Genomic DNA, 15991 nt, shown 5'->3' with positions numbered 1-15991 from the left:
CTGTAGTAATATAGTCTCCCAAGCACATCAAATCCCACTTCACCCACCACTTTCCACCTGTTCTCCCCTCTAAATTCTGTGTCCCTCTCTACATTTCAACCTGTCTGAAAAATAGACATCGAACTCCCAGGAGAAAGTGGTCCAAGAGTCAAGATAATCAACATTATGGCAGAAAAGCTTTCAAGTTGGGGTTTTATAGTAGGATGCCTGGTTAGAAGAAGCTGGTAGAGGTATTGACTTTATTAGCGGCTGTTAAGTGACTGGGTGGTTTGGATACAACAGTCCCAGCTGTGTGCTGGAGTACCAGATGCTCACCTACTCAGTATCACCATGTCGTGATGATGACTCAGTCAGAGCAATACAACAAATGTTTTCAGCCAGGCTGTTTTGTATGAGCCGGGATGTGTTGTACATATGGGAAGTGTGTGTGTGTGTTGGCATCTGTGTAGAGGACTAAATTCCACTTCATGGTGAAGGAAGTTTCTGATGAGTTTCTAGCGTCTGTGTTGAGTGGCTTCATCCCAATTATCTCTCCTTTTTTCCCAAAGTGTGCGCTTGTTCACTTCCCTTCACTGATTTGAAAGGAAATTACTGTTATAAGAAATATGGTGGAAACTCCCTCTAGCCTCCACCAATCCAATACTTTTAGATTTGTGGGAAGTAGTGAACAAGTGTACACTTCAGAAGAAAATTGATATTATTGGGACACACCCAGTGGGTTTTGGGGTTGATTAGGGAAAGTGTGTGTGGCACTCTCTCCCCCGGCCTCCTCCTCCTCCTCCTCCTCCTCCTCCTCCTCCTCCTCCTCATCCTCCACTCATTCTCCTCCACTCCTTCATCAGCATATGCCGAACGCCGAGCCAAGAGTTTCAACCGCTCCTGGAGTGACCCCACCCCCATGAAGCCTAACTCTCTCCATGGCTCCAGAGACAGTGAGTCCACACACATACTATACACACACTCACTCATGCAAGCTGATGTGCCCAGGAGACATACGCAAACACACTTTTTCACTCAAGCATACTCGGCACAAGCATGTACAATTAAAAATAACTTTACTGAGGCACAAACGTGCACTATACCTACACTATGTACATGCACACACTAACACAAACACACACACACTCATTTGAAAGAAGCTCCTCTGTACAGACTGTTTGACCCTGATTCTATTTGTCCTCGTCCTATTCACGTCTGACTCTTGACGGTGACGGTCTACTGTACCTTGCGTCTGTACGTCTGTCCTTTACGCCTGTACTGTGCGTCTCTGCCGTCCTCCCTATGTGTCCAGGGTCTGTCTGAGCCTGTGCTTGTATGTTGCAAGCTTTGTCTTTCATCTAAATGTTTGTGTCCGTGTCTCTCTGCAACCTATTGTCTATGTATCTGATGGCTTTACGTGCCTATGATTTCTTGTTCTATGTTTAGGGAAGGGATAATGTCTTCCATTTCCTCGACGTGTGTCTCTATGATTCCTGTCTTCTTTCTCTTTGCAAACAGCCAGGTGTGCTTCTTCTGTTTGCATACTCTCCTCTAATCAGCTCTGTTTGTGATCCTTTCATCTCTCCCCAACCGTGTGTGTGTTTGCTTGTGTCAGGTGGGGACCTGCCGTCCTCGTCAAGGGCTCTAGACGAAGGGTCACAGGAGGATGCCGACTGGGAGGAGGAGAGAGAGCTGGAGAGAGCAGCCTGCGAGGGAGAGGACTTAATCCCACCCAAAATCATAGTGAGATTCTCAGCTCACCTAAGAGACCAGTTAGCCATCTCATAGCAGTGCAAAGAGAATAGGGGAGTGTGTTGTTAATAGCTAAGTGTAAACTGTAGTTGAATACCTCTGTAGCTCTATTCTATATGACCTTAAACAGATATCATACCACTCAGTGGAGATAATGTAGAGTCATTTCTGACTAATTTATTTGTCTGTTTTCATTGTTATTATGATATTACTTACAGTATATAATGTACCCATTGTAGACAGTTTTTCGTTGATATTTGTATAGATGTTGAGTCTGTCTTCTTCCAGCTGATATCTTCTAAGGTCCCGAAGGCTGAATATGTCCCTAACATCATCCGTAGGGACGACCCCTCGATCATCCCCATCCTTTATGTGAGTCCCTCTCATCCACTGGTCCATTGTACTACTCCTACCTGTTATTTATTTATTTATTTATTTATTTATTTAACCTTTATTTAACTAGGCAAGTCAGTTAAGAACAAATTCTTATTTACAATGACGGCCTACCCCGGCCAAACCCGGACAACGCTGGGCCAATTGTGCAGCGCCCTGTGGGACTCCCAATCACGGCCGGTTGTGATACAGCCTGGAATCAAACCAGGGTCTGTAGTGACGCCTCAAGCACTGAGATGCAGTGCCTTAGACCACTGCGCCACTCGGGAGCCCAATGATAATATGATAATACCTGGATATTCTGATGACTGTCATATTGATTTAGGAGAGTCTCTTTTTCCTAATGATTAAAGTACTGATTGATTAATGTAAAATATATACTTTTTAAATGCTACGTTATAACGTGCATACCACCCCGTTCACACAGTAGTTGGAATTGTCTTATTGTCTTATCTTATTGTGTCCTATTTTACATTTTTCTGTAGGATCATGAACATGCCACATTCGATGACATCATTGGTGAGTAGATTATGTTTGTTTTTCATTCATAGTATGCCCTGAATAATAATGATCATAGTACAGTATGTGGCCTCTCTCCCCTGCCAGCAGAAAAGTAGCATTTATACTTTCCTCCCTCATCTTTCCCTCCAATCACAGAGGAGATAGAGAAGAAGCTGACGGCCTATAGGAAAGGCTGTAAGATCTGGAACATGCTCATCTTTTGTCAGGTGAGAGAGAGGAAGGGGAGATGGTTGAGACAATATCGTGTGTTTGCGTGCGTGTGTGAGTGGGAGAATGGGTTCTTATTGTCTAAAGCTCAGTGTTTAAGTCAGCTTATTGTTGCTGCAGTTATTATTGCATGCACATAACTGAAATGAACCTGTTCTCCAGGGAGGTCCGGGGCATCTGTACCTGCTCAAGAACAAAGTGGCCACGTTTGCCAAGGTGGAGAAGGAAGAGGACATGATCCAGTAAGATCACTCACTTCTGACAACAATATCACCATGATAACTGTCACTGGATTGCAGAAACATAGACTAAAGTCATACACTATTATAAAAATGCAGATTCATTTAATCTCTGCCCCTCTTATTTATATGGACAGATTTTGGAAGAAGTTGTGTCGGTTTATGAGCAAGCTAAACCCTGAGCCCAACGTCATTCACATAATGGGCTGCTATGTTCTGGGGAGCGTCAATGGAGAAAAGGTATGGATTTATAGTTTCCCCTATTATAGTTGCAAAATTCTGGTAATTTTCCCAAAGTTCCCTGGTTTTCTAGAAATCCCAGTTGGAGGTTCCTGGATTTCCTGCCCCCCCTGATTCCAGGAATTTCTGCCAAAACTTTTAGGATTTTGTGAAAGTGACTGAAATGTTACAACCCTAGTCTGGGTACCAGTCTGTTTAGATATCATTCCACTCCTTGACACTCCTTGTCATTAACTTATGTAAAGACCTGTTTCCTATTCTGTCACTGTAAACATTTATTACCACAACCGTACTGCTTCTTTATAGATTACTGCACAGTATATAGGTCTATCCCTCTCTTTTTATTCATGTAGTCAGTATAGAGCCGCCCACCACCCACCCACACACCACTGGTACATAATTTACACACTGTGAATCTACTGAATGTGTCAGTATGATGTAGCTAGCCCTGGGCTACCTAGCTGGCTCTTAAGCTCCTAAACTGACACTGCTAAACTGTCATGCTGTCATATAGACAGACAGAGTGCAGGAGGCAGGTTTAGAGACAGAGACACAGACCCATCCACACTGACACTCTGAGCAGCAGAGTGACCCCCCCCACGTGCGCTCACGCACGCACACACACACACCCCTGCCCTGGCCCTCCTCACCCACAGAGACGTACTGGCAGACACTGCAGGGAACAAGCAGCTATGCACACAAACAGTTTCATGTACACACACACACACACTCACTCAGGCACGCACACACACAGGCACTTAGTTCAGATGGTCTTGAATATGCATGCACTCTCACACAGAAATTCCGTACACATGCTACAGTATATGTGTTTACTCATTTAAATAATTGAACGTATAGTTCAACACATGCATGCATTTTGTACTTTAGCACGCTGTACAGTGTGCCCACACTCTGACACAGACAGCAGTGTTGTTCCAGTCTATCTGATATTTTCCTACCCTGGAGTGTCTGTGTGTGTGTGTGTGTGGCAGTCTGGAGGCTGGACAAGTCGCAGAAATGAAACAGGGAAGTATTTTTCAGTGCATTTATCAATGTTCTCCTCTGCTATCTGTAATCCCCTGCTACCTCAGCTGGATAGAAAGCTTTAGTCATCCGTCTAATAAAAGTCTGCTAGTTTCAGAGAGACCTACGTACCGGTACACACCCAGCCTACCTAACTGCAACTCAACTCTAACATCTCCTTGATTGATTTTGGGTGTCTCCCAAATGGCAGCCTTTAACATATATAGTGCACTACTTTCACCAGAGCCTATAGGGAATGGAGTGCCGTTTGGGACGCAAACCTTAACTTTGTTATACAGCTCCTTTCCACTCCTTTAGTTTTATTCACTCCCTGTACAGTCTTCTTTTGGGGAGCAGTCACCTCTAGCCTAAAAAGGACAAGACATAAACATCAATAGTTCCTCCTCTGAATTCTGTTAATCCTTGGGTCTGCTGATTTATGGCGATATAATCTACCACCAAATCCTTCTGTTGTACAGTATTCCCCTCTTGAATTAAAACAGTGACCCGGCTTTAAGGGTTCAGACTATTGTTGTTAATCTCTGTCAACACAGTCAGGGGAGTTGAGGTTAAGCGCTGTAACACTGTAGCACGCTATATTAGCAGGTTCAGAGTCCCGCTAGGGGTCGTGAACCCTGACCTCTCCCATAGACACACACAAACTCTCCAGAGGTTCCGTGCATTGATTTAGTTCCTGAGCATGCTGCTACTGCTACTGCTGTGTGAATGGCGTCAGCAGAGAGGAAACTGGCTTCTGGAAAAACATGTTAATTGGTTGCGAGGCTCCATGGGGCAGTGGCACTGGCTGGTCCAGACCGCAGGGAGTGGAGGAGGAGAGCAGGAGAGGAGAAGAGGTGCAGGGAAAGGGGAGGTGCAGAGAGAGAGAGGAGAGGGGAGGTGCAGGGAGTGAGTGGAGAAGTGGGCAGGAGAAGGGTGATGTAAGGTAATGTGCTCTGACAGGCTCTCTCCAGCAATGAGCACTCTCCTCGTACACAACAGCCCCCGAACAACAGATACTCAGTGAGACAAACACAGGTTAACACTTCAGTGTCACTTCCCATTCTGCTGTATGCACAAGACACACCCATCGTTCACTCTGACCCCATCATTCCCACTATGAAGGGCTCTTTTCAGTTGATGTTATGACATATTTACCTTTGCAGTTAGTTGTATTGCTTTTGGAGGTACAACTGAGTGTTAATTTCCTTTGGAAAAATAATGAGTGACAATATGTTTGCAATTGTTTTTGTTGTGAACAGAAAACAATTTTCACTCCTCTCAAGAGGTTTGTCTGTTTTGCCAGATGGGTGTTTTGAAATGTAAAATGTTCTCCTTCACAGCTAATCCAGAATCTGAAGCAGCTAATGAGACCTCATGTCATCGAATTCAAGTCCCCACTAGAGCTATCTGCGCAGGGTGAGTGTACGACCACACACACAATTTCACATATGTATAGATTTTCCAATATCTGCTACATGCTGTGCAGTACACGTTCCCTGAATCCTAGCAAGGCAGACCAAGTTAATCAGGACATTAGGGAACACGCTGACAGACGTCTGAACTTCCTGAGATCTGAACTCACCCCTCATCAATCATTTCCCCCTGACACTTATTGATGTCATGCTAATTATTTCTCAATTAATATCTCATTACCTCCACTGAGTGTTTTCCTCTCCTCTCTCTCTCTCTCTCTCTCTCTCTCTCTCTCTCTCTGTCTCTCTCTCTCTCTCTCTCTCTCTCTCTCTCCCCTCCATTATTTCTACCAGTTTATAGCTTGATCAAGCTTTACAGTACATAAACACTTCAATCAACTGTATATTACAATCAACGTTTGAGAGTAGTTGTTGGGATAAAAAACAACAACACGTTAATTATTTTCCTTTCTGAGAACAGATTAGCTAGTGGAGAGGGGTGAAGAGAAATCAACTGTACTTAACTGGTGCCCCTCGACCCAACCCACCCTCTCTCGCTCTCTCTCTCTCTCTAGGCAAGGAGATGATCGAGATGTACTTTGACTTCCGTCTCTTCCGCCTGTGGAAAACCCGCCAGCACTCCAAGCTGCTCGACTATGACAACCTTTTGTGACATTGCTCACCTTTCACCTTTGTCAGCCTACTGGCTGTGTATCTCATCACCGATAGCCTATAGTGACGGCTTTCCTTGAGAGGTCCTGGAAGGGAACGCTCTGTAGAAGAGGTGCAACAGGAAGACTGGGTTCAGGTGGTTTTACTCACGGAGGAGGCTTCAATCCTCAGCTCTCAGACAAATTGAAGGCATTAAGTGAAATCCAGTAGCAGCTACTGTCAAGAGGTGAACTGTATATTTCCCCTCATCCATTTTCACTGTCACAACTAATGCCTCTACTGAGAGAGAACCAGAGCGGGAGAGAGAAGGTTAAAGAGAGAAGTGGATAGATCATCCTTTAGTCTCAAGAGAAACATAGAGTTAGATTTTTAGCCCGGGAGCCAAGAAAGTCTTCTTGGAAAGAGAGAGAGAGAGAGAGAGATGCAGCACCTGCAGGGAAAATAAAGACTCTTTGTGAAAAGGGAGAAGAGATGGCGACAGATTCTCACCTTTGTCTACCTGTCAGCTGTGTGAACTCAGAGATGAAAGCAATTTTTTTCAGGAAGTACGTAGATCTCCCTAAGGACCTAAATGTATTTATAAAGTGCTTAGGTTGTTTTCTGACCATTAGAGAATAGATTTCCATTACCTATACATGTACCACAAATAGAAAGGATGATACTCAAGTAGTCTTACTAATAATTCAAAGTATCTATATATCGTATAACACAGCTTTTATTTTTTACTTATTGTATTAGTATTTCTTATGGACTGTTTGACTTGAATAACTCAGGGTTACTGCTATCCCTCGTATGATACTTGGCGTCAGTCGTCACCTCACGTACCGTCATAACGGAATAGGACGGAGATGTCTGTCGACTAGTTCCGATCCTCTCCACCCGCACATGTGCGTGTTTGAACAAGGGAGGTCGTTTTTTTAGATTCTTCATAGACTAGGTCAATTGTAGCTTATTACTCATTACGAATGTAATAGTGACACTGTACCAGAACCCTTCCATGTTTATGTTTTACCCTGCTGAACTACGGACACAAACTTTTCTTTCTTGTAGTGTTCAGTTCACTCCCAGGGAATGAAACCCTTATGCTGTGAGCTCTCTGTCTTACCCTGTGTGTCTGCATTGCATTGCTAACTGTGCATCACCTCATACTGCCATGAGGTTTATAGAAAGTGGACAAGGCCTAGCCTAGATGACTTTTTTCACACTGATTATGGTAATGATTCCTCTCTATATATCTACAGTATATTTACTTATATTTAACTAATATTGCTGCTTAAGTTACTCTCTGCACTGCCTGTGTTTTTCTTCATTCTTGTATGATGTATTTTCCGAGGCACAAGATCACAAACCAAAATGACAGGAATCATATCTAACTTCTGATTGGCACAAAATTGGATAGTGATGGATGGAGATGATGGCGTTTTCCCCATCCTCTCCATGTGCTCCTTCTCCTTCCTGCTTGAACATTTTAGATGGGTCCCAAATGGCACCCTATTCCCTATTTAGTGCACTACTTTTGACCAGGGCCCATAGGGATATCAGATTCAGATATCAAACCAAGATCTCAGTATTCTTGTCATGTCAATTCTTATGGCATTTACTTTCTGTGTATTGTGCTATTGACTCTTAACAAATGGGCTTTCTGTCTAGCCTATGTGATATTGTACAACACTCAGTCATGGTACAGTACATCTCATACACACGCAGAGCAGTTCTGTGAAGGAGCATGTAATGATATTGAGATTGCTTTCTAACTTTTGCTTGTGCTCAAGTGGCAAAATAACATAATTTAAGGATTTATTTCCAAATGTCCTCCTTAAACTGTTCCACCTGAGCAAATAAGTTAATGTGTGTGTAGCGCCTCAGTGTGTGTGTGTGGTTTGTGATGTGGCTCTGCAGGGGTACTGAACTGTGAGGAGTGGTCATTATCAGTGTTTTCTCTTAGCTGGTGGAGGAGGGGGGGGGGGGGATGATAATACACATCTTTATGCATCCATGTGGACAGACTCAATACAGAGAGACAAAAGAGAGAGGCCATTTTCTTTCTATTCCTTAAGATTTGCTATTATTCAGTAATGGTGGTACAGAGTGTACACTTCTAACAATTCTTTGTTGACCTTCCTAGAATGAGGGAGGCACACCATGTATTTTACTCACTCATAGTTTTTCACATTTAACTCTTTCTCAATAACATACGAGTATTACTGTACATGCATTGTATTGATGTGCAATCAACATTCAGTTTATGTGCCACATGGGTACTGTATCTCTCCCCACTCCTCTGTTTAATGTGTACCTTTACAAAAGTGTTAACCAAGGATACAAACCCTCTATCATGTAGCAATAGACTTTGTAACATTTCCTACACTGTTATTAGAAAATATGTTTTGCCTTGTTTTGGTTCCAACTGGAGACTGTTTACTTTACTTGTCCCCAATGCACCGCAATCTCCAACATTACTGACTTTGAGAGAGAGAGAGAGAGAATTACATTTTTTTTTAAATGAATCATTGATGTATGTTTCTGCTTTAAAACAGGATTATGACGCTGGAGATAACCATCCTTTAAATACCATGGATAGAGGAATATTTATTATCTGGTATTTGAGGGTGATTTCAAACCAATGTGCCAGCGGAGGAGGAAGTGGCGGAGCGAAAGTAGTGCACTATATAGGGAATAGGATGCCATTTACGTAAGAAGAGTACTGTACGAGGGCTATAGCAATCTTTCTTGGATAGTTGACAGTTGGCACAGTAGAACTGATTTGTGATGGTAGTTAAGATGACAAGCATGGATAGACATTAAAACTTTGACATTGCAAAAGAGAGACGTGTAAATTAAAAGTTGATCTGGCCCATATTTAGATGAGAGCTACTGGCTTTGTCCCAAATGGCAACCTATTCCCTATTTAGTGCACTACTTTTGACCAGGGCTCTGTTCAAAAGTAGTGCACTCTCTATAGTGAATGCATTGACTGTAATGTTTATACTGGAGCCAGAACCAGCGAAGCGAGCACTGACTGGTCGTCGTGGTTTGACTTATCATCCTGGCCAACGAAGCAGCCATTTCCATTTCTGTGAGGAGAAATATAATTACACAAATCAAGACATATATCTTCAACGCCTCACACGTCCTATTAATTCAAAATGAAACCTTCTGTCATCACCAATGAGAAAATAAGACATTTCCATGAACTTTCATCCTATTTTTAATGTATGAGTTTCTCCCACGTTGGCTGCATCCCAAATGGCACCATATTCCCTATATAGTGCACTACTTTTGACCAGAACCCTATGGAGAAAGGGTGGTATTTGGGACTGAGCCATTGCCTGGTTCTCTGCTCTGTGTGCTCTGCTCTGTGTTGGGGATGCTGATTGAGTTATGATGATTGATTGATGCTGCTGTGATTGCTCTGACGCCTCATGTTGTGAAGTGATTGTATTTTGGGACGAGGGGGAGTGCACAAAGCTCTCATAGTGTAACCTCGATCTTAACTTTTCACAAAGTAATGTATGGGCCAGGGCATTGCATTTTCAGTAGATTTCTTTAGGTAGATTTACAAAGCATACTACTTTTAGAAGTGATAACTATCACTACTGTAAGTCTTTAGTCAGGTTGAATATCCAAATGTCTTGATAAAAGTATTGTTTAATATGCTAATTATGATAGTGATAATGATTGTCTCTGGTGATTTTAATACTAGGAGATACTAAAGAAAATAGACTGGGTAGTGTACAGTGGCTTGCGAAAGTATTCACCCCCCTTGGCATTTTTCCTATTTTGTTGCCTTACAACCTGGAATTAAAATGAATTTTTGGGGGGTTTGTGTCATTTGATTTACAAAACACGCCTACCACTTTGAAGATGCGAAATATTTTTTATTGTGAAACAAACAAGAAATAAGACAAAAAAAAACAGAACTTGAGCATGCATAACTATTCAACCCCCCAAAGTCAATACTTTGTAGAGCCACCTTTTGCAGCAATTACAGCTGCAAGTCTCATCGGGTATATCTCTATAAGCTTGGCACATCTAGCCACTGGGAATTTTTCCCACTCTTCAAGGCAAAACTGCTCCAGCTCCTTCAAGTTGGATGGGTTCCGCTGGTGTACAGCAATCTTTAAGTCATATCACAGATTCTCAGTTGGATTGAGGTCTGGGCTTTGACTAGGCCATTCCAAGACATTTAAATGTTTCCCCTTAAACCACTTGAGTGTTGCTTTAGCAGTATGCTAAAGGTGAACCTCCGTCCCAGTCTCAAATCTCTAGAAGACTGAAACAGGTTTCCCTCAATAATTTCCCTATATTTAGCGCCATCCATCATTCCTTCAATTCTGACCAGTTTCCCAGTCCCTGCCAATGAAAAACATCCCCACAGCATGATGCTGCCACCACCATGCTTCACTGTGGGGATGGTGTTCTCAGGCTGATGAGAGGTGTTGGGTTTGCGCCAGACATAGCGTTTTCCTTGATGGCCAAAAAGCTAAATTTTAGTCTCATCTGCCCAGAGTACCTTCTTCCATATGTTTGGGGAGTCTCCCACATGCCTTTTGGCGAACACCAAACGTGTTTGCTAATTTTTTTCTTTAAGCAATGACTTTTTTCTGGCCACTCTTCCGTAAAGCCCAGCTCTGTGGCGTGTACGGCTTAAAGTGGTCTTATGGACAGAAACTCCAATCACCGCTGTGGAAGCTTTGCAGCTCTTTCAGGGTTATCTTTGGTCTCTTTGTTGCCTCTGATTAATGCCCTCCTTGCCTGTTCTGTGAGTTTTGGTGGGCGGCCCTCTCTTGGCAGGTTTATTGTGGTGCCATATTCTTTCCATTTTTTAATAATGGATTTAATGGTGCTCCGTGGGATGTCCAAAGTTTCAGATATTTTTTTGTAACCCAACCCTGATCTGTACTTCTCCACAACTTTGTCCCTGACCTGTTTGGAGAGCTCCTTGGTCTTCATGGTGCCGCTTGCTTGGTGGTGCCCCTTGCTTATTGGTGTTGCAGACTCTGGGGCCTTTCAGAACAGGTGTATATATACTGAGATCATGTGACAGATCATGTGACACTTAGATTGCACACAGGTGGACTTTACTTAACTAGTTATGTGACTTCTGAAGGTAATTGGTTGCACCAGATCTTATTTAGGGGCTTCATAGCAAAGGGGGTGAATACATATGCATGCACCACTTTTTCTTTATAGATTTTTTAGAATTTTTTGAAACAAGTTATTTTTTTCATTTCACTTCACCAATTTTGACTATTTTGTGTATGTCCATTATATGAAATCCAAATAAAAATCCATTTAAATTACAGGTTGTAATGCAACAAAATAGGAAAAATGCCAAGGGGGATGAATACTTTTGCAAGGCACTGTACCTTTACTTAGAATAGCCATATGTCTTGAATTGACATTTAATTGACATTTAAAACTTGCTGTAACTGAACTAATATCACAAGCAGTACAGTATGTTTCGCATTGTACAATATTGGTACTAACCAGTGTAAAATGTTTTTAGTGTTCTTTTTTTTTTCAGTAAAGAATGTATCCAGTTGTAATCAGTTTGTGCCTTCATTATTTCTTTATTGGCTGACTCACCTGAATCTGTAAATAACTTGCCCTATTTTAGAACGAACTGTTGGAAATATGAAAGCGAAAGAGAGAGAGATGTCTGGAGAGGGACAGAGTGAAAAGGAGGGAAAGACCACAAATGCAAAAACACAGATAACTGCAGATAATGTTTATTTTCTAAGCTTTTTTGGGTTGAGAGTTGGGGAATAAGCAGCCCAGTGATAGATAACCACAACATTAGCCCTACTATTTAGGTGATTTATCCATCCAGTCCAGCATCTCAATTTATCCTCAATCATCTCTTGCCTCTCTGCCTATACCACACAATGGCTGATAAACTATTTGTCCCTGACACACACACAATATCTCTTACACACCTTCCACAGTCTCTGGCTGGTCATCAGCTGGTGCTTAAAGGTTGTCAGCTCATAGGAGATGTACTTAAGTGTGACTCTTCACAGAGCAATGGTTGTAAACAGCAGGCAGTGAATACTTGAAGGGCAGTGGTGGAAAAAGTACTCAATTGTCATACTTGAGTAAAAGTAAAGATACCTTAATAAAAAATGACATAAGTAAAAGTCACAGAGTAAAATACTACTTAAGTAAAAGTATCTGGTTTTAAATGTACTTAAATACAGTGGTGGAAAAAGTACTAAATGTTCACACTTGAGTAAAAGTAAAAGTAAATGCTATACATCAAATTCCTTATATTAAGCAAACCAGACAGCTTATTTTTCTTTTTTTCAGTGGGGCACACAACACTCGGTCATCATTTACAAACACAGTATTTGTGTTTAGTGAGTCTGCCAGATCAGAGGCAGTAGGGATGAAAACACGTTATATTGATAGGTGTGTGAATTGGACCATAACTCTTTCCTGCCTCAGCATTCAAAATGTAACAAGTCATTTTTGGTGTCAGGGAAAATGTATGGGAGTAAAAAGTACATTATTTTCTTTAGGAATGTAGTAAAATATGTCAAATATAAATAGTGAAGTACAGATACCCCCAGAAAACGACTTAAGTAGTACTTTAAAGTATTTTTACTTTACAGAACTGTTGAAGGGAGATGGAGGATGGAGCTGCTGAGACCAACACTGCAAAACAAGAACAAAGTGATGCTGAGCACTCATGGGATTGGCTGGCTGGCTGGCTGCAGCCTTTCATTAGCAGGTAGAGAGAATGAGAGGGAGGGGTGGGGGGGGGAACAAATTCGCCGCATTTGTTAGGGGGGGGTAACAAGCCATTACACGTGACGGAGTCTGAATCTGGGCCACTCTCCTCCCTCTGTCTTAAGCCCCAAAGTTAACATTCCCCAAAGGGCACACGATTGTATTACGTGACATTCGCCGAGTTTTGGTGTTTAATTGGTGTTGTGGCTTTTGGCGACATATTTTAAAAAAGGTCCCCAGGGATATTAATCATAAAAAATAATGAGTCAGGGTTTTCCATTAGCTCAGAGTGTTTTCTGTGCCTCATCAAAGACATTCAACTGACAAACAAAAAGTTAAACCACACACAGTGAGTGGGGCTTACTATGGACAACTGTACAGTACCTGTATACAAACACAAACACGTCTCTTTACCTGTACACGTGCATCTCTTTGTTTGTGTGTGCGTGTGCGCTTCCACATGTGTTTGTGCGAATGTCTGCATGTATGTGTGCGCCTGCGTATGTGTGTACTTGCCTGTGTGTGTGCATGCATGCATGGCTCAGAGTGGAGTGAAGCACTTTTATAGCAGGTTTGTCTCCTAGGATGTAGGTTTCACCAGGCATTTACAGCCTGTATGAATGAGGGCCAGTAAGACACGCTTGGAGGAGACAGACTGCTTCAACCCTTCCGCTGTCTTCACTGATGAAGGGTGCTATATTCCACACTACACAGCCTCCTCATAGAATGCGCCCCCAAATGGCACCCTATTCCCTATATAGTGCACTACATTTGACCAGAGCCCTATTGACCCTGGTCAAAAGTAGTGCACTATAAAGGGTATAGGGTGCCATTTGGTACACACTACTGGGGTCCTGACCCTCCTGGTTCACTTCACTACACTTCACACCTCACAGCTCACAGCTGAGGAATGGAGGCCATAGAGGAGGCTTTATAGTCATGTACGACCCTTAAATCTTAACCCTTTACACTCGAGGGAAATGGCCTATATGGATAGGGCTAAATTGAAATGTTTCTTACAGAAGAAATATGAAAATCAAATGCAGAACTTTGGTAGCAATTGAAAGGGAACAGTGTGGATATTATGGGAAAATTATTAGACCAAAGGTGATGACAACAGTTCACTTGACACAAGACTGAATCCAAACAATACACTGTTGGTTTTATGTACATTTTACATTTACTGTACTTTTCGCCACATTTGTTGATAACGAAATCTATAAATAATCTGGATACATTCAGTAACATGATAAGAATATTCCTGGAAAATGTGGGGTAGGTGCAACATCAGACAAAAAAATGACAAGGGTATGAGTGAGAGGACTAATTGTGACTGTTACACCCCTGAAAAAGGGAAGAAATAATCACGAACGTGACGCAGTTATGTTTCCTCACTGACAAATTTAGTGTAATGAGAAAAAGACCGCGAATCCCCCAGGAAGTTGGGTGGAGACCAGAGCAATCGATCTCAGGCTCATAGATTAAGAGCATTTAGTAGATCACAGATGAACACTTTTACCCTTAAATTAGGCACCACAAACTAAAGTAGTCAATATAACATTTACACATTCCTCTTACAATATTAACCCCTTTGACTCTTGACGGATTTTAAACACATTTATGCATTTTATCAATCTCTATGAACTAGTACTGGATGCATAATCTTTTTAACCTTAGATATTTTAAGATCCTTACATACCATGAACTTACTAATACTTTTTAGTGTATAACAGGCTATGAATATGTCCTTTAACCTGTCACACTCTCCCCGACAAAATAAATGTTGTCCCAACATTACCAACATTATCTTCTTAAACAGTCTATAAGCACTGGACGTAGAAAATCCTCTTCTGTAAGCTAGTCCTTGAGCAGAGGTCAAAGTTCACAGTTCAAATAGAACCAAGAAGTTATATTCACAGTCCGTATCTGTTGACCAGCTGTATAAACAGTCCATAAGCAGTCTTTTCTCATACTATTGACAACAGTCCATCAGTTTTAATGATCTATATGCATAGTCTGCTAATTGTCTTGTGAAAGTCTGTGAAATCAGTCAGTAGTCCATGGTCAAACATGTCAACTCTGTCTGTGGCCTCAAGTTTGCTGAAGTCCATACATGTAGGGTGGCTGAAGGTAATATCCCTGTAGTGATGGCAGCCATGGAACCAGTCCTGGTGCAGGGTAGACAGGGAACAACTGTGGCTGTGGCTGGATACTGTAGCAGGAAGGGATACCAAGCTGATCATAGGTGATACGTCTTGGAGGGTGTCTCTCTCTTTGTGGCAGCTGGTAAGCTGGTTCCTCAGGTTCAGCAGCAGCAGTTAATGAAGGAAAGGCACTTAGTGGACGATCATCCAGCACATTTTCAGCAGGCAAGTTCATCTCCTCAGCAGGCAGTTCTTTAACTGTTGTTTTCTCCTCCAGCTGATTTTCAACAAGAGGCTGTGCTGGTAGCGTATCAGGAACTGGCACCGCAACTGTTTGTTTCACTGGTGGGGGCCTGTTTTCCGACTCTCTCGCTGGTTCAGCATACCTCTCAGGTACTGTAGGAGATGTGGGGACCTGTAGCGGCTCATGATGAAGGTCATATTCATCCCCGCTGTCTTCATCAGAATCTAGAGGCTGTGATCCAGGCTGATGTCTCTTCTTCTTACTTTTGTCATCTTTAGTCATTTCTGGTTGTCTCTCAAAAGGTAAGTAGTCACAGGACATGAGCAGGTTTCTGTGCAGGACCCTGGAGCGTCCCCTACCCTTTTTGGTCTCAACTCATAAATCGGCAGGTCTGAACCCATTTGTCTCACTACTGTGTGAATTTGATCTTCC

General features: G+C 42.3%; 1 protein-coding gene across 4 annotated transcripts in view; it reads left to right on the top strand.

The window, feature by feature from the left end:
• Positions 1-10232, top strand: part of LOC121585064 (NMDA receptor synaptonuclear signaling and neuronal migration factor-like) — a 42258-nt gene extending 32026 nt beyond the window's left edge. For 3 of the 4 annotated variants that reach the window (XM_045225770.1, XM_045225769.1, XM_045225768.1), the window contains exons 7-15: positions 843-932; positions 1595-1722; positions 2020-2103; positions 2610-2643; positions 2782-2852; positions 3016-3095; positions 3230-3332; positions 5696-5771; positions 6343-10232. In XM_045225770.1, coding sequence (XP_045081705.1) covers positions 843-932; positions 1595-1722; positions 2020-2103; positions 2610-2643; positions 2782-2852; positions 3016-3095; positions 3230-3332; positions 5696-5771; positions 6343-6440 — 764 coding nt within the window. In that variant the 3' untranslated portion in view covers positions 6441-10232. The remainder of the gene's footprint in view (positions 1-842; positions 933-1594; positions 1723-2019; positions 2104-2609; positions 2644-2781; positions 2853-3015; positions 3096-3229; positions 3333-5695; positions 5772-6342) is intronic. The other variant, XM_045225771.1, reaches the window with a different exon arrangement.
• Positions 10233-15991: the final 5759 nt, after the last annotated feature.

The sequence above is a fragment of the Coregonus clupeaformis genome, chromosome 16 (genome assembly GCF_020615455.1).
Source record: "Coregonus clupeaformis isolate EN_2021a chromosome 16, ASM2061545v1, whole genome shotgun sequence".
Classification (NCBI taxonomy): domain Eukaryota; kingdom Metazoa; phylum Chordata; class Actinopteri; order Salmoniformes; family Salmonidae; genus Coregonus; species Coregonus clupeaformis.
Note: the sequence above shows the minus strand (reverse complement) of the source record. Positions and strands in the feature narration are given on the sequence as shown.